This window comes from Hoplias malabaricus, chromosome 9 (assembly GCF_029633855.1).
Source record: "Hoplias malabaricus isolate fHopMal1 chromosome 9, fHopMal1.hap1, whole genome shotgun sequence".
NCBI lineage: Eukaryota > Metazoa > Chordata > Actinopteri > Characiformes > Erythrinidae > Hoplias > Hoplias malabaricus.
Genome location: NC_089808.1, coordinates 24,625,789 through 24,645,344, shown reverse-complemented (window position 1 = coordinate 24,645,344; position 19,556 = coordinate 24,625,789). Strand labels below are relative to the sequence as shown.

The 19,556-nt window shown below is 46.3% G+C and overlaps 1 protein-coding gene across 2 annotated transcripts in view; it reads right to left on the bottom strand.

Annotated features, from left to right (window-relative positions):
- Positions 1-19,556, bottom strand: part of kmt2cb (lysine (K)-specific methyltransferase 2Cb) — a 93,119-nt gene that overhangs the window by 49,858 nt on the left and 23,705 nt on the right. For both annotated transcript variants that reach the window (XM_066681806.1, XM_066681807.1), the window contains exons 4-13: positions 19,192-19,333; positions 15,851-16,018; positions 11,324-11,421; positions 10,582-10,691; positions 7,760-7,922; positions 6,828-6,999; positions 6,274-6,388; positions 5,910-6,085; positions 4,208-4,473; positions 316-405 (exon numbers count right to left, since the gene is read on the bottom strand). In XM_066681806.1, the coding sequence (XP_066537903.1) occupies positions 316-405; positions 4,208-4,473; positions 5,910-6,085; positions 6,274-6,388; positions 6,828-6,999; positions 7,760-7,922; positions 10,582-10,691; positions 11,324-11,421; positions 15,851-16,018; positions 19,192-19,333 (1,500 nt within the window). The remainder of the gene's footprint in view (positions 1-315; positions 406-4,207; positions 4,474-5,909; positions 6,086-6,273; positions 6,389-6,827; positions 7,000-7,759; positions 7,923-10,581; positions 10,692-11,323; positions 11,422-15,850; positions 16,019-19,191; positions 19,334-19,556) is intronic.

The following is a 19,556-nucleotide window of genomic DNA, read 5'->3' as shown; positions in this document are numbered from 1 at the left end:
AGACCGACAGAGAGACCGACAGAAAGACAGACAGAGTAAGAGAGTACAGAGCAAAATGTGATAGAGAAAAAGTGTGACAGAGAGAAGAGATGATAAAAGAACAAAGAAGAGAGGAGACAAGAGATGATAAAAGAACAAAGAAGAGAGGAGACAAGAGAAACAAAGACATAGAAGAGAAAATAGAAAAGAGAGAAAAGAGAATAGAAGACACAAGAAGAGAAAGAACATAATTTTCGAGTCATTATTAAGATAGGTGTGGATAGGGCATCAGTGGAGGAGTGAGCTGTGGCTGAGACACTGGAGGGGAACACATACCTGGATCAGTCCTTCCCTCGACTCCACCTCCCGGAGCATCGTCTGCTGCTGCTGCTGCTGCTGCTTCTTTCTGTGAAGGTGCGCCCCCTTCTGGAAGAGAAGAAACATTTCTCTTGAAAACAGCATCACATTACACACTTTAAAGGAACACTATGGAAGATTTGGGTTTTTGCTCCTTTTTATGGGCTCCCCCATAGTGTAATTATTATTATTATTTTTAATAAACAGCAAGGTACTGAAATCAATTGGGACAAAAGGGAGGGAAGGGGTTTCCTACCCTCCTCCAAAAGATACATAGTACAGTTTCTGCACTGCTGAGCCCAAAGTAGCATCAACAGATGCTCTGTTCAGCCCGTGACAGCTCAGTGGAGCATCACAATGATTTTGAAGCTGTAATTTTAAGCTAAAAATGTTACATAGAGTTACTTTAATATCGAGTGAACTTTGTGATTTCTCATTTTTATTACGTACTCTCTTTAAAATAGATGTATCTTCGTTATTTCCGTTATCCTATCTAGCCACAAAGGATCTGCCGAACATTAGCTCAGCGATGTATAAAGTAATGATTCGGTGAGCAAAGCAAACAGAGAAGTTGAGGGAGAAGTCAGACTCAGTGGAGGCTCTGCTAAAGAAGGTGCCAGCCACAGCCTCGCGATGACGATCCTCTCAGAACAGCAAGGTCCATCCTCCGGGAGGGGATCTGTTCCACAGAGTTCCCATAATCCGTATCTGAAAACTTCACGTGTAAATGTTCACATGGCCCCAGGTGTAGTCCACCATTGATAAAATCTAAATGCCTTCCTGGAGGAGTTCCCCTCGGTTCCACACCTGGCACTGACTACAGTCACCCTAGGCTTGTGTGCAGCTGCTCCTTACACTGCAGCATCATGTTTTACACAGAATTATTCAGAGAGAGAGGATGAAGGGAGGCACAGAGAGAGAGAAACAGGATGAAGGTGAGAGAAAGAGAGGATGAAGAGAGAGACAAGATGAAGGGGGATAGACAGAGAGAGAGAATGAAGGGGGAGAGAGAGAGAAACACACGGGATGAAGGAAGGGAGAGAGAAACACAGGGTGAAAAGAGAGAGAGAGAGAGAGAAACACAGGAAGAGAGAGAGAGAGAGAGAAACACAGGATGAAGAGAGAGAGAGAGAGAAACACAGGATGAAGAGAGAAAGAGAGAGAGAGAGAGAGAAACATGGGATGAAGAGAGAGAGAGAGAGAGAAAAAAACACGGGATGAAGAGAGAGAGAGAGAAACACGGGATGAAGAGAGAGAGAGAGATAGAGAAAAACACGGGATGAAGAGAGAGAGAAAAACACGGGATGAAGAGAGAGAGAGAGATAGAGAAAAACACGGGATGAAGAGAGAGAGAAAAACACGGGATGAAGAGAGAGAGAGAGCCACACAGGATGAAGAGAGAGGGAGAGAAAGAGAGAGAGAGAGAGAGAATGATGTGAATGGATGTGAAGAACACAGAGTACCAAGCCGAGGCCTTGAAGTGATCACTGAAGGAGCTTCATTGGTGGTGAGCACAGAGCCTCCTGGTGACCGTAAACAAACCAGAGCCAAACACTCAGCCCCCACCCACGCCCTGATGAAAGCAGCCCCCCTCTACACCACCTGCCGTCATCACTAACTATACAAAGACCTAGAAAACTTGAAGAAATTCAGACATGGGAAAAGAAGCATCAATAAAATAAACAAACGAACGTGGAACTTGAGCTAGGAGTTAATAATCAACCCTAAAGCTCTATCACCATTTACAAATCACGCTCTTCCCCCTGAGGAAAGACGGATGTCACGCTGCTTTCATGGCGCCTCCGTTAGAGCAGAGACACAAAGAGAAAACCCCTGCTTTAGTCCGCGTCTAACGCGGCACCATCTGGCTCCCCGAACGCGCCGAGTCCGCGGTGGCCGTGTGATCGCCGTGAAGCGAGGGACGGCAGAGAAAGGGAAGAGCATTGTCTCCGCTTTGGTCTCGCTCCAGACGCCGGGGACCGCACTTTCATCCTGCGCTACAAACAGACTGGAAACTTCACACAGAGAGACGGCATGAAGGCAGGTGAGGACAGCAGTTCATTAAGCATGGACGTCCACGTTTGCGGAGCCGGCAGATTCTGGCAGACGCACAAGGCTCATTACAAGGCACAAAGGCCTGGCGAGAGACTTCAAAATCCTCCCGACTCTATTCCTCCGCTGATGCAGTCAAAGGAGTCGCTCTCTGCCGATAATCACAGCGACAGATCACTTAACACCCAGGTGCCTCCACCTGCCAGAACGGAGGAGGAGCGCTCCGCCCGAAAGCCCATCATCAGACGCGACGGGAGAGGACGGGACGGGCGAGGAATATTAAACGAGAACCACTAGAGTTTTCTTCTCTTTAAAAGAAATCCCTTGTTCAGAGCAAAAGAAAACCTCTGTGTGCTATAAGACAAGTTGTTCTGATTCTGCTTCGCTTCTGACGAATGGCCCCGCCCCCTCGTCTGAATCTGTCCAATCACAGCGCTGAAACCGCGTTTAAGTGAGAGCTCAAAGATGAGGTTAAAGTCAGCGAATCAGACACAACGTGCACGGAGAAATAAGAGCACTGAGTAAAAACAGAAAAGAAAGAGAATCGAGCGAAAATAGCCAAAAAACAGAGCTTCTGCTCCTTGCTTTCACTGTTGTGCACTCGGGGTGAACAGCGAGCGGCTCATTATAATTTAAAGGAACAGGTGCTGAAAGCGGGTGTCCTGAACAGGGCTGTTTAGACAGGGGGAAAACGATAATATGGGACTCGTGGGGTTTGGACCAAAGCAGGTCAAAGCAGAGCTGGAAAAGAGGGAGGGTATGTCTCTTTAAAACACAGCTTACATTTCCTCATGAAAATGATATCTGGCATCGCATTCCTTAAGACTGACTGGGCTTCATGCTTTATAACTTTATTCTGACCTCCTCCTCGCCAATCACAGCCATTCTGTAGAAACACAAAATGCAAATCTGCATCCGTTCAGGCTCAGAAAGCCCAGGGGTCCAGCGAGAGCCAGGCTCCGGCCCAATCCCCTCCCCTCCTTCGCTGGGTCTAAAAGGTGCTGCCACAGCTCACTGACCCCCTAGGCCCTTAACAGCAATCTCCATATTCATGAAACGGTAATAGCCCAACAAACAACTCGCCAAATTCTGAGCGGATACGGACCCACGAGACGCTTGAAGGACACGAACATGAACTTCAGCTCATCTCCAGCAGCCACTGAAGCGACTCCGCTGTGTAGTTAATATGTTAAACCCAATCAATCTGGGATGTGACCAAATGAGACCCAAAAACAACCAACTCTTTAGGCTTCCTACAGGCTCAAGACTGAAGGAAATGCTGTAAAACTGCAGCGCACAAAGACTTTTTAATTAATGTCTGCGTTTAAAGTAACAGTAGGTAATATTTGAGTGTGGTTTTTTGCTCCTGGGCTCCCCCTGCAGTTAGTTCTGGAGTGCTGAGCTGGGATTAGCAAAGACAGAACCTCTATTCTCACTATTACAGCTCCGTGGAGCATCACAATGATTTTGAAGATGTAATTTTAAAAGTGCACATTAAAATAATACCTAGTGTTGTTTTAAAGCTAAAAATGGCATTAAACCAACTGGGGGAAACGTGATCAAACACCTCCACTAGCTTGGTGCTAACATAAAAAGGAAAACAACACAGGGTGTGAAATCAGGATTACTATAGTGCTACCAGGTTGGAAAGAGCTTCTTCTGAGAGATGACAGCTCAACACGCTTGGAGAACACCAACTGCCCATTTTGTGGCATCAGTTAGCGCAGAGGCTAGAGTTAGATCTTTCTGAAATCTTTCCTAAAACAGAAGTCTACAACGTCCGACTTTCTTCAACAAGGAGAAGAGAGGGTGATCTCACCAGGCTGTAGCTTCTCTGTGTCCTCCAGCTCCTCAGACGCCAGCTCCGAGTGGGTTTGGGTCTGTTCTCCGTCTGGGTTTTGAAGGCGAACAGGTTCCAATTTTGGGTCTGACGAAGTCGGCTGTGCTTTCTCCTCAACCTCCATCTGAACCTGTACCTCCTCCTGCAGGGGCTCCGTGTGTTTACAAACCGAACAGACATAATCCTCTCCCGGATGGACTTCCACGTGACCATCCACCTGCCGCTCACATTCCACATGGAACCACCTGGAGAACCACGACATGGAGGAGATGTGATTAACAGCACTGTCACTGTTGTCACATTAACATTAAAGGAACACAAAGTAAGATTTGCGTTTTTTTTTGCTCTTGGGGCTCCCACTGGGGTAATTCATTTTTACAGCACTGCATTGAAATCAATGTGCAGGGGGTGGCTTGCCTACCCTCCTCCACAAGTTACATAGTGCCATTTCTGCAGTGCTGAGCCTGTTACAGCTCAGAGACACATCACAATGACTTTGAAGCTGTACTTTTAGGATAAAAATATGATATAGTATTCCTTTAAATAACAAACACATTATTATAATAGAAATTATTATATATTACGTTCATGTTCAACTGCTAAGACTCAACGTATAATCTTAAATACACAGATCAGCCACAAGATTAAAACTGGTTTATTCACTTCACCTGGCATTGGTTTTAATCTTGAGGGTGATGGATGTATACTTTTATAAGAGCATTAACACCTAACAATTAAAATATTCAAATAATTATTGTATATTATTTACACAAGCTCTGAAAACGCTCAAGGCGATGTTTGAATCCCAGTGGACATAATTAAGAAAAACATCAGTGGAAGCACTTCAAAAGGATCTGCTCCAGGAAAGAAACAGTGAGTGTCCAAATAGTGTGTGTGTGAGAGAGAGAGAGAGAGAGAGAGAGAGAGAAAGAGACGTATGTTTTTAGCATCAGAACCACTACTTAGTGACACTGCTCTTTATGTGGGGTGTAAATGATGCATCATAAAACATAAAAACCTACAGCCTCATTTCCACTGAGATTTAAGGAGAAACACTAGGAGGTGAAAAGAGACATCTCACATCAGCTAACATCAACAATCAACACAAGATTAACCTCCAGATCATGTCTCTCCTGTATTTTATATTTCATTAGTGTCCTCCCACTGTTTAGAACGCTGCTTTCAGCGCCTGTTCCTTTAAATGATAATGAGCCGCTCGCTGTTCCCCCCAACCCCGAGCGCACAGCAGTGAGGAGCAGCTCTGGTTTTTATCTGTTTTCGCTCGGTTCTCCTTCTTCTCCGTTTTTACTCAGTGCTCTTATATCTCCGCGCTCGTTGTGTCTGTTTTTCTGCGTTTAACTTTGTCTTTGCTTAACGCAGGTCCAGCGCTGTGATTGGACAGACTCAAAGGGGCGGGGCAAATGGAGTCAAAAGGGTGGGCCATTTTAAAGTCTCCGCACTTGACATCAGAAGCGGAGAACCGCTCGTTATATCCGACGTTTTCAGACTTGGAGCACACAGAAAACTGACTGAGGGTCTTGTTTCACAGTGTATGTGTTGGTGGACTCCACATTCACACATTCATATGAACATGCAATTTTGTGATGTCCCCTTTGTAAGTACATGTGATATATTGTAGTATGTCATGAAATTAAGTGGTTGTTTGGAGGTGGCGGTTTACCGTTTGCAGTGGTGGCAGGAGAGTGTGTCTTTGTGAACGTCAGGGTCCATGCTGGCGCCACAAAGTGCACAGATCAGCGAAGAGTCCTGCTGACCGCCGCAGCTCTCACACAGGAGGCTGTTGTGATGCCACTGAGCGCTGTTCCTCGTCCCACACTGAACACACACCCGACAGTTCTGAAACACAACACAAACACCGTCAGCTGGGCACGCACACAACACACTTCCTCTGGGCTGGCTGTGAGGCTTGGACGGTGCCTCACTTGGAGCCTAGGCTCATGTGCAGCTGCTCCAATTGCAGATGGGCTCTGTGAGGTTTCTAGTGAAAAACGTCTGCAGTTGTGTGTTTGCTGATCTGTCTGTACCTTACACCTCCAGCCATTGGTGGGGATGGAGTCCATCACTGGCCGCAGACAGAAGGTGTGATAGCCTTTATCACAGATATCACACACCAGCATCTTCGTGTCCTCACCAGGGTTTCTGCAAAACATAGCAACTCATAGTCAGCCTCGAGGTAAACTACACATCAGGACTCTGAAGGCCTGTGTGGAGGTGGGTGTGTGTGGCGTCAGGACTCTGAAGGCGTGTGTGGAGGTGGGTGTGTGTGGCGTCAGGACTCTGAAGGCGTGTGTGGAGGTGGGTGTGTGTGGCGTCAGGACTCTGAAGGCGTGTGTGGAGGTGGGTGTGTGTGGCGTCAGGACTCTGAAGGCGTGTGTGGAGGTGGGTGTGTGGCGTCAGGACTCTGAAGGCGTGTGTGGAGGTGGGTGTGTGGCGTCAGGACTCTGAAGGCGTGTGTGGAGGTGGGTGTGTGGCGTCAGGACTCTGAAGGCGTGTGTGGAGGTGGGTGTGTGGCGTCAGGACTCTGAAGGCATGTGTGGAGGTGAGTGTGTGTTAAACTGAACATTGTGATGTCACTCACTTGCAGGTCTGACACACTTTGCACTCGGGGCACTGCCAGCCCGCTCTCTTCAGAGGCGTCACACTGATATCAAGACAGAGCCCGTGGTAATGAAGCCCACAGCTGGTGCAGAACAGCTGGTCCAGCAGCTCCCCTGGACTGTCACACAGCACACAGTTCACTTCCTCAGCAGCTAGAGAGAGAGAGAGAGAGAGAGAGAGAGAGAGAGAGAGAGAAAGAAAAATGGTCACGGCATTTGTTGTGCATCGATTTCTTCTGTTCTTGAGGATAATATATTATAAATCTCTGAGTGTGTCTCCTCTCCATGTGCTGCTCTGCAGTTGGTTTGCTCTGGAAACCGCTCTAATATGTTTATGAAGCTCCAGTGTCTGTAAATGGGTATTATAAATAAAAAAATAAAAAATAAAATAAAAAAACAGTGTCTCGGTCCACAATGCTAGGCTTTCTCTCTCTCTGCTCACAGCAGTGAAACGCCATCTAGAGGTTTTTAGACAACGGTGAGACTCCAAATGCTGAAAAGCACCAACTGAGATGAGGATGTTGCTCTATTCCTGCTCCACAGGGGGGCAACACATTTTTGCTGTTTCTGATCATTTAAGGTGGAAACGTCTCCAAACTCTGGAGATGGCTAACTGCATTAGTGATGGTGCTACAAAACTAAACACCTCCAGTTACACATGAGTTTCTGAGGGAATTCAAACCCGCACAGATAAGTTAGACTTCAGCCGTGTACTAACAGGCGTTATTTTCCTTAAACACACCGTTCCACCTTAAAGATGCGGTGCTTAAAGCTGCATTTCCCCACAATCGTAGACATTCCCTTTAAAGACGTTGATGCTTTTCATGTGTTCACTGCCTACTCTTCACTTCATGAAAGTACTTGTTGTCCGCGTGTGAAATGAAACCCGTCGGCGGTCGCAGTGTTTCCTCACATTTGCTGAGAGCCTGGTGAAGGTGCTCGGTGCAGAGGACAGAGCGCTTCCTGAAATCCTGGAAGGTTCCGGCTCCCCCTGCACATGGGTAATGGTACGAGCGGCTACACCCCTCCTCACAGCACTTGATGGATGCTCCAAGGCGCTTACAATATGCACAATGCTGTAAACGAGAGAGAGAGAGAGAGGGGGGGGGGGGGTTTGTTCAGAACCTGGAATTTCATAAGTCACAGTCGATATTTTTTTGTGGTCAATATATTGTCCCAGAAATAACTGATAAACGATATTAGTGTTATTTTGAGAACTTTTTATACCACTGATATAACAATGCAATTACTCTTTAAAGAGCAATGAACCTGTAGCTGAAATTGAGTTATTAAACATATTCAGACATGGGAATTGGAATATATATTTATATAAAAAAAAATACAGTGTATTTAGTATAATAAATTAATAAAACAAAACCACTGTGTATAATCCAGAGCAGAGACACCAGACAAAACCAGAGAACAGAACCGAGTTAGAGGCTAAACTACTGGAGATTTGATTCTTATGTAAACAAGACTGAGGTCAACAGAAATAACGGAGGGAGTGTCCATGTATTGTACGACAAATCGATAACATAAGTGCAGTGACAGCTCCATTCCAAAGCTTTCTAAGGCATAAAACAACCACATCCAGTTCTCCAGCTTTACTCAGAGAGACCGTTTGCCAAGAACCAAGCATCTGCGGCCACAGCTCCGTCCAGTGAGCTCCGCTCTGACCACAACAAGGGCGGCCTGACCATGTCTGTAATCACTCTGCTGTGTGAGCGCTCTCTCTCTCCAACGATCCCACAGGCTAATCCTAAATAACCACTTCCACTGGGTAGTTTATTCACTCATTCATCCAGCCCCATCACTTGCTCGCTCACTCACTCAGCTTCATCGCTCACTCATTCCGCTTCATCAGTCACTCTCTCAATTTCATCGCTTCATCACTCACTCATTCCACTTCATCACTCACACTCACTCATTCTTCATCACTCACTCAGCTTCATTGCGACAGGCTCACTCATTCCGCTTCAGTCACTCACTCAGCTTCATCACTCACTCATTCCCGCTTCATCGCTCACTCATTCCCGCTTCATCGCTCATTCACTCACTCATTCCCGCTTCATCGCTCACTCACTCACTCATCCCGCTTCATCGCTCGCTCACTCACTCATCCCGCTTCATCGCTCACTCAGTCAGCTTCATCACTTCATCACTCACTCACTCACTCAGCTTCCTCACTTGCTCATTTGCTCAAGTTCTATGAGATATACCTGGAGAAGTAACATGAAGACATGACTTTCTGCGCTACACACACACTCTCCACTGTATCTACAGGCTTACAACGATCCCACAGGCTAATCCTAAATAACCACTTCCACTGGGTAGTTTATTCACTCATTCATCCAGCCCCATCACTTGCTCGCTCACTCACTCAGCTTCATCGCGACTCGCTCACTCATTCCGCTTCATCAGTCACTCTCTCAGTTTCATCGCTTCATCACTCACTCAGCTTCATCGCGACAGGCTCACTTATTCTGCTTCAGTCACTCACTCAGCTTCATCACTCACTCATCCCGCTTCATCACTTATACAGCTTCATCGCTCACTCACTCATTCCCGCTTCATCGCTCACTCACTCATTCCCGCTTCATCGCTCATTCACTCACTCATTCCCGCTTCATCGCTCATTCACTCACTCATTCCTGCTTCATCGCTCATTCACTCACTCATTCCCGCTTCATCGCTCATTCACTCACTCATTCCCGCTTCATCGCTCATTCACTCACTCATTCCCGCTTCATCGCTCATTCACTCACTCATTCCCGCTTCATCGCTCATTCACTCACTCATTCCCGCTTCATCGCTCACTCACTCACTCACTCATTCCCGCTTCATCGCTCACTCAGCTTCATCGCGACAGGCTCACTCATTCCGCTTCAGTCACTCACTCAGCTTCATCACTCACTCATCCCGCTTCATCGCTCACTCACTCACTCATTCCCGCTTCATTGCTCGCTCACTCACTCATTCCCGCTTCATCGCTCACTCACTCATTCCCGCTTCATTGCTCACTCACTCATCCCGCTTCATCGCTCACTCACTCACTCACTCATCCCGCTTCATCGCTCACTCAGTCAGCTTCATCGCTTCATCACTCACTCACTCAGCTTCCTCACTTGCTCAATTTCTATGAGATATACCTGGAGAAGTAGCATGAAGACATGACTTTCTGCGCTACACACACACTCTCCACTGTATCTACAGGCTTACATTCACCTCCGCTGCCCCTTATCTCCATCTAAACTGTGCCACGCTGTGCAGGTTCAGCAGAGAGGTAATTAAAGCAGAGTCACCTGAAGCTGTAGGGAGTGACTGGGCGACTGCTTGTGTGTGTGTGTGTGTGTGTGTGTGTGTGTGTGTATGTGTCTCAGGGAGCGCTGTGACCTTTTCTGCTTCTCGGTCGAACGGCTGGCTGATCAGGAATGACCTTTATCTCCAAAACCCACACACTCCACACACATACTCCAGAGAGAGCAGGGCTAACAGGCTCCATCAGAAACCTAGACGTTAGCATCGGAAAGAAAGGCAACACTCCCATGTTCTGTGTGACAGCAGCTTCACTCTCATACTCACCTTTAAGAGGTGCTCCACAAGAGGTCGCTATACAGTGCTTCAAAACGTATTTCCGAAATAACAATAACCATAAAGAACGGATCAGTTTCCTTCACGATCTAATGAGCAGGCAATTTGCAGCCAATAATCCGATCCGTTTAAGTGAACGCTCACCTCTGTGCTCCCTGAGTGGATGGCTCTGTCCACGTTGAGCAGTGATTGGTCCTCAGCCTGATGCACACATTCTGACCACAGTGCGCATCGCTGATGTGCCCAACACTGACCTGAAGGCACAAAAAACAAAGACACATCATCAGACACACATTCCCCCTCTTCCCCACAGTGGAGCACAGCCCTGTTCAGAACGCCTGCTTTCAGCTCCTGCTCCTTTAAATGATAACGAGCTGCTCACTGTTCACCCTGACCCCGAGTGCACAGCAGTGAGGAGCAAGGAGCAGAAGCTCTGGTTTTAGCTGTTTTCACTCTTTTCTCTTTCTTCTCCATTTTAACTCAGTGCTCTTATTTCTCCGCGCTCATTGTGTCTGTTTTGCTGCGTTTAACCTCGTCTTTGCACTCTCACATTAACGCAGGTCTCAAACGAGGGGGCGGGGCCATTCCAAAGCCTCTGCACTTGGTCAGAAGCGCAGCTTGGTCTAGTTCAGTATGACACTGGGTTGCTTCACTATCATAAGAGATTTGTATTCTAAAAGACAAAGCAGCAAAGAGTTATTTGATGGATTTAATACATAATATCACACAAAACAATGTTGATAAACGCAAAAATGTAAAAGATGACACTCCTCTGTTAAACACCACACACACACACGTTTTGCTCACACTATATGGGCTGTCCCTCATACTTCAACACAGACAGAAAATTTATAGACAGATGTCCTGAGGAAACCATGGTCCGTACCTGACTCATCGAAGAGAGACTGGACGTTGATGTCTTCTGGCAGACCGACGCAGCGGAGTTCATCCCAGGACCTGCTCTCTGCCTCGTCTGCTGCAGCTCTACACAACAGAGGAGAAAGGGATTCAGAAAAGTCAGGAGACAGTGACATAAGCGGGTACCTTCAGACTGTAATGGCTGTAGAAGGGAACAAGCACCAGCATGCATCAACTATTTTCAGAAGTGACATATCCCCCTGTTCAGAACGCCCACTTTCAGCGCCTGTTCCTTTAAATGATAATGAGCTGCTCGCTGTTCACCCCGACCCCAAGCACACAGCAGTGAGTTTTCACTCGGTTCTCTCTCTTCTATGTTTTTACTCAGTGCTCTTATTTCTCTGCACTCATTGTGTCTGTTTTGCTGTGTTTAACCTTGTCTTTGTGCTCTCACATAAACGCAGGTCCAGCGCTGTGATTGGACAGACTTAGACAAGGGGGCGGGTAGATGCCCTGCAAGTCTCTGCACTTGACATCAGAAGTGGAGCACAATCAGAACGGCTTGTGTTATCCCGTGTTTTCTGACTTATGCAGCGCACAGAAAACTGACTGGGGTCTTGTTTCACAGTGTGTGGGTTGGTGGGCTCCAGATTCACACAATGTGAACAACTACCGAACAAGGGATAATATGTGCCCTTTAACCTGTTATTTTTCCTCAAGGGTATAGAGAATATCTATCTTTTTACTCAGCAATATTCAAACAAGGATGCAAGGGTTATGGCTTTCCAAAACAGAGCCATGTCTTCTTCTGAGCCGTATCTGAAGTCTGATCTCCTCTTTCCGTAACCAAACTACCCTGGAAAAACAGTTTACAGTTAAACCAATCCACATGACAGGAAACAATCATGGCAGTGATGAGCTTTAATTGGAGTTAACCGGCATGGAGCTAACGGAGGTGAAGAGGGGGGGGCACAGCTGAAGAACGAGAAGAGAAAGCACAATATTAACAATGACACCGGGCCGAACAGGCCCCGGGTTAAAGTCTAATCAGATGGAAGCGTCTGGCCTTGAGGAAAAAACAAAACGAGCCTCAAAAAGCAAACAGCGCTGTAAATGTCAGAGCTCTGGCGTGGCCTTTGAGTCGGAGCTGACGGACAGCGCTTTGCACTCGCGCTCGTCTGAAGGCTCCAGTCACCGGCCGTAAGTGAGAGAAGAGAGTGTTAATTCGCACTTGACATTCAGCGGCTGGAGGCTTTGACTCACTGCTGCTTTGATTTAGCCACGAGGAGCCTTCTCTCACCATGACGTCACTGATTGATAACGCAGTCGCTGAGAAATGACTCACGGCAATGAGATAAAGACATCATCAACGTCCTCCGTGTCTGATTACACCTCCTCACCGCTTATCTACCGGAACGGGGGAGATTGGAATACAAGTTAACAGCTGGAGAGGTGTAAATGGACCAATGTTTCTCAACTGGCCCCAGGTTCAGAAGAATGCCATCGCAAAAATAAACACATCTTCGTTCATTCACCTGCCGTAAGAGCTTCATTGTGGTCAGGGTCACAGTGGGTCTGGGGATGGAACACTCACCCAGTCATTCACTCACTCACTCACACAGTCTCACATTCATCTGTTCACTCACTGGCACCTGTGGACAATTTCACACACTCACCCAGTCACTCACAAAGTCTCACATTCACCCAGTCACAGTCTCACATTCACCCAGTCGCAGTCTCACATTCACCCAGTCACTCACACAGTCTCACATTCATCCAGTCATTCACTCACAGTCTCACATTTACCCAGTCACACACACACTCTCTCTCTTTCTCTCACTCACACACTCGCATTCACCCACTCTCACCTGTGGACAATTTCACCCTTTCAGTTTGAGGCTGCTCCCTAACGTCACAAAGAACGTCCAGTGCTTTGTAGGTCTAGAAAGTAGGGCTCGGCGATATGGCCCTAAAATAATATCATGATATTTTAGGGTATTTTCATGATAACGATGTCCATGAGAATATGAGAAGATAATGAAAAATACTTTTATTAATTTCAAGAAAACACTATTGCAACAATTAAATATATGTAATATATATTAAAAGTATTAAATGCTTTTATTTATTAAAAAGTTTTATTTTATTGCAAATGTAATTTCAATCATTCACCATACTTCACTGGGCGTAAACGACTCATGTAAAGAATGTATGACATATGGCAAATTGCATGACACCGTCATGATATTGACATTTTAAAAATTATGATATTATTGCGAACAATACAATATGACAAAGCCCTACTAGAAAGCCATCATTCATTCATTCATACACTATGATGCGTAATTGCAGAGAATAACTGAGGTCCTTCAACATCTGCTGGACTATCCTCATGATCTTCTGAGTCTGTGGTGGTGAGGGCTGTTCTATATGATGCTGAATGCTGGGGCAGCAGGCTGAGGGCAGCGGACGGCAACAGACTTAACAAACTGACCCGTAAGGCCGTTGATGTTGCGGGTGTGGAGCTGGATTCGCTGGTGGCAGTGTTGGAGAGAAGCATGCTATCTAAGCTACAGGCTGTTATGGACAATGACTTCCACCCACTCTACGACACAGTGATGAAATACAGGGGCACATTCCACAGACTCATTCCACAGAAATACACTACAGAGCGACACAGGAGGCCATTCCTACCTGTAACTCCTCCCTCAAAGTGTGACAGAAGACTCAATACCACATTACTGTTCATATGTACAATAACAATAATAATGTGATTCATTTTTCTTAACATGTGCAATAATCCATACAATATATTTTATATTTATTATCACAGCCAATGCCATTTTACTGTATTTTTAAGAATGTAAACGTGTACACATTGCAAATTTCTCTTAATTTATTCTCATTTTATTATTTTTATTATTATTAGAGTGTTTATTCTTTGCATAAACGGTTGCAACCGTAACAACAGCAATTTCCCTCTGGGATCAATAAAGTATTTCTGAATCTGAATAATGAAAACATGAAACCTCTCCATCAGCATCAGCTCTAACTGCAGCTCCAACAACTGTGTTTTTATTGTGTGCTTTCTCCCTTTCTTTGCATCCTCTTCCCTGTCTGCTGCTCTTCACAGTGTGAGAAGATAAAGACGTTTGCTCTTTGTCCAACGTTCTAGAAGATCATAGAGGATAATATAAACTTCTCTGCTGATCTCCCTGTCTGCTCCGCTGCAGAGCCCCTCTAGCCGGCCGTGAGTCTGCGGAGATGATGAACCCCGGCCATTCTGGACGTGTGCCAGAGATACTTTCACTGGGCATTACGTCACCAAGGCCCTGGGAGACGCTTGATTGGCTCCAAAAAGCCGAGACAAATTAGGCAGCTGTCCAAGGGAGGCCTTTGTTGGGTCGAGCGCACGCTGGGTCCGGCCGCTCACATCCTGCTTGCTGGGCCTCCACAGAGCTGCTGGCTAATCACAGGCTAGCAAAGAAAAGCACGCGGGAGGAGACGGAGAGTCCACGGCTGGATTCCTTCTGCTACAAAGTGACTGATAGAAAAAGAGCTTGTTTGTAACCTTGGGTAGAGCTGTGCGATACGGGCACATTATGTATCACGATATTTTAACTATATTTAAGTAATAGACATGTTTATTCAGCATTGTTTCACACACTGAACTGCAGTAAACAGGGGTAAATATTAAAAATGTTTCTTTTATTGGCATTGGTCTAGGGCTGGACGATACGGCAAAAATTTATATCACAATATATTTCTTAATTTTGGTTGATACGATTTAATTCCAATATCAATTTGAAGAATCAACAAATTGAACACCATCAAACATAAACCTATTGGCTTTGTCAGCATTAATATTTTTACTAACTTTAAAACTGAGGGCAGTGAACCGACGGCAGCGCCCTCTAATGACCGTCAGTCAATGACCGACGCTGTATATAAAGTGTACTGAAATAATGAAAATTATTAAAATCATTATGATTTAATGATTAAAAATATATCAGTTATCAAAACATCTTACATTGTGATATATATCGATATTGAAATAGTCTAGCGCTACATTGCACAATGTACAACAAAATTGTGCTTTTAAGATATCTGTGGCAGTGAGCGCACACGCGCACAAACACACACACACATACACACCAGGGCAATCGGTTGCCATACGAGCGTTAGGTGCCACAGAGCAGTGCTGCTTCGTTTCATCTGATACATAACCAGCTCAGACATCAATGGCATTTTCGAATCAGTGAGATGGGAGTTGTTGACGATTATTATTTTATGTCATTTAAACTGAAAAAAAGAGCAGGAGAATATTTTAATTTTAAATTACAATGCTACACAAAAAAGGCCTTAAAACGCATTTGTACAGCGAATAATATAAAGCAGCGTCATTGCTGATGAGAGGTGCTGTTTTCACACAAGCTGGTGCTTTAGGGTTTTTAGCTGCTGTTGGCCACAGCCACAGAACAGACACAAATGCACAACCAATCCTCTGTCAAACTGTCTCTGCTGTCTGAGACAAACTGTCCACCAATCAGCTCACCTCTCTGGGTCTCTGCTCTTCCCTGATTGGCTGGTGGCCACGTTCTTGTCATCGTGGTTGCATTGCTCCGTTCTGGTCTCGAAGCCTGGCGTGGCCTTGAAGAGCTTTAGCTCGCCCTGACCCAGCAGACTGCGAGCTCCACAGTAACACAACCCACAAAGCTGCTCACTGTAGGAGAAACACACACACACACACACACATGTCAGAACTGGAAAGGTGACAGCACAAAACTCCCCACAAAAAGCTTTTTTCCTGAGAGTCCTGATTTTTTTTTTATTGCAGCACTCGACCGTGATGCTGGTTCGGGTCAAACTGGATTTTGTTGGGTTTGGGTCAAGTTGGAACTCAGAACCTGATGCTGGTTCGGGTCGGACCGGATTTTGTTGGGTTTGGGTCAAGTTGGGACTCGGAACCTGATTCTGGTTCGGGTCGGACCGGATTTTGTTGGGTTTGGGTCAAGTTGGGGCTCAGAACCTGATGCTGGTTCGGGTCAAACTGGATTTTGTTGGGTTTGGGTCAAGTTGGAACTCAGAACCTAATGCTGGTTCGGGTCGGACCGGATTTTGTTGGGTTTGGGTCAAGTTGGGACTCGGAACCTGATTCTGGTTCGGGTCGGACCGGATTTTGTTGGGTTTGGGTCAAGTTGGGGCTCAGAACCTGATGCTGGTTCGGGTCAAACTGGATTTTGTTGGGTTTGGGTCAAGTTGGAACTCAGAACCTAATGCTGGTTCGGGTCGGACCGGATTTTGTTGGGTTTGGGTCAAGTTGGGACTCGGAACCTGATTCTGGTTCGGGTCGGACCGGATTTTGTTGGGTTTGGGTCAAGTTGGGGCTCAGAACCTGATGCTGGTTCGGGTCAAACTGGATTTTGTTGGGTTTGGGTCAAGCAGGGACTCGGAACCTGATGCTGTTTTGGGTCGGACCAGATTTTGTTGGGTTTGGGTGAAATTGTCTGGACAGAAATCCCAGACAATTTTAGGTTCTAATTCAACTCTGAATTAGATTAAAGCCTGATTAAAGCTCTAGTCCTCGACGACACCCCAGACTCTCGGTGAACACACCGAGGCTTGTGAGATTGTTTGGCAGCTTCCGAATAGTCGTCCTCATCTCAACATTGATTTCCTTTCCCTTCAAGGTTTTCAGCGTGAGATCATTCAGAGACGAGAGGCGGTCCAGTGTGGGCTGAGTTGTCTGCGTGTGGGGGCAGCTGTTGAGGAAGGGGATGTGAGGAGAAGGATAAATAAATATTTATTAGTTGTGGACGCTCGGAACGGAGGCTGTTAATAAAGGTCTCCAGATATGCGTCCAGACAATTTATCAGCCTTCATTCACACAGCGGTCGGTCTGGACACAGACGGATTTACCTTTACCTGCTCGGGTTTAATGCGCGTGTGTGTGTGAGACAGAGAGAGAGAAAGAGAGGGGGGGGGGGGGACTGAGGAGGATAAACACACAGTGCAGAATACACACAAGCTACAGCCGACAGTGTTCAGAGACTGAGAACAAACAGACGGGTTCATCAGAGATGGCGCTATTGGAGGAAAAACTCACACACAGACACACAGACACACACACACACACAGACACACAGACACACAGACACACAGACACACAGACACACAGACACACAGACACACAGACACAGCAACACTAGGTAAGATTGGGTGTTTTTGCTCCTGGGCTCCCCCCACGTTTGCAGTTACCAATGCGAATCAAGCAAAGAGTGGTCAGCCCTTTATCTCCACTCCTCTGCCAGAGCTTCAGTGAGATTACTGGAACCAAAAGGTCAGCTGGAGTTCAGAAATATCCTCAGGCGAGGAGCGAAGAGCGACTCAGGCGATGAGAGGCCAAGAGTCAGTGCCAGGGGATGCGGGGGTGTGATGCTGTAGGGGTGGGCGATACGGCCCTAAGATAATGTCATGATATTTCAGGGTATTGTAGGGAGATATGACAAACACGTTTATCACGTATTTACTCATTCATTCATATTGTCTGTAACCCTTATCCAGTTCAGGGTCGCGATGGGTCCGGAGCCTACCTAGAATCACTGGGCACAAGGTGGGAATACACCCTGGAGGTGTGGACACAGGGAGAACACACCACACTCCTCACAGACAGTCACCCGGAGAGGGACTCGAACCCACAACCTCCAAGACCCTGGAGCTGTGATAGAGACAATACCTGCTGTTTTCTGTTAATGTGGCTTTAGTTTCCAATACGTCTTATCCGTCCTTGTGGTGTCAGTCTCAACAGGAGGCCACCGATAGAGTTGTGGAAGTATAGAAACATGAAATCATTTGCCTTTTCACCCTGATCTATTCCCAGTCTGAAACAAAACACTGATGAAACCCACACAGCGCTCAGTGTACAGTCGTGTGTTAACCCCCCCCCCCCCCATTGACATTTAAAGCCTCCACATGGTTCTTGATAAACGGTGATAATTGAGGGCGCTGATTTTGACGCTGGCAGCACACAGACATTATTCAATTTGAATAATTCAATAACGAATAATACATTCTGTAATCTTCCATTTAAAACATTCGGCTAATGGAGAAAGCTACAGTCAAAACAGCCATTTAATGTCATTAGTGCGACAGGCGGCTTTACTGCTTTACACACGAGGCTTGCACTGGAAGAGATGTAAGGGACGTGTTTATACACACATCCGTAGAGGTCCGGTGAAGATTAAGAATACGGATGGGCACTTCAACAGCTCCCAGTGTCGTCTCTAAAGGGAACCACAGTGTTTTAAAACCACAACAGCGCGGGCAGTAACGTCAGGTGCTCTTTACTCATGTTTTTGTTGTTGCTGTTGTTTGGACTGAACACAGCTCCGCCCCCAGTTCTCACAGATCAGTTTTCCATGTCGCACGTTTTCCTCAGCCACTGATGCAAGGAGCGTCTGAACGTCTTCAAAAACCCCTTGGGGGAATGTTATGAGCTGCCACTGAGAGTCAGATAAAAACAAATGTGAAATCTGCTGTAACTTCAGAGATTTCACGGCGAGCGTCAGGGTTCACACGTCACCATTTAGTACATACTCGGCTCTGCTGGAACCGTAAGCAAGCAGGGAATAAAAAGTATTCGGTTGCAGGACCAGATTTATCTGATTGAGAAGGAAAAAAAAAGCCAATCAGAGCCTAGTTTCCTAGTTCAGTTTCTGCAGCGCTGACCCGACAGTGGAGCATCACAATGACAGAGAGAGAGAGGCTTCAAATTTGTTTATAAATTGCCTTCATTCACAAAACTCTCAAACACACATTCAAACCCCCATCAGTAAACACATTCACTCAGAGTCCTCCCACGTGAGGAAATGAGTCAGCAGAGTGTGAGGTTCTGACCTGCTCTGAGCTCCCGTAGCTGCTGATGTTTCTGCCTCAGAGCGCGGAGAAAGGAGGGATGATGAAGGCTGCTCCTCTTCCTCTCCACACAACGACGACACGGCAGTGCTGCCCTCAACCTCCTCCAGCTGACCTTTAGCATCTGCGTGAGTGCGAGAAAATGAATGAGTGTGAGAGAGAGAGAGAGAGAGAGAAAGGCTTTAAAAAAAAAAAGACAGTAATTATAAAACGTACTGATGCAGAAGAACAGTCAGCGACACACAAGGCCACTTTGTAAGATATTATTAAAGTGAGTGAGTGTGTGGGACACAAGTCCCCACCTGTTCCTTTAAATGATAATGAGCCGCTCGCTGTTCACCCCGACC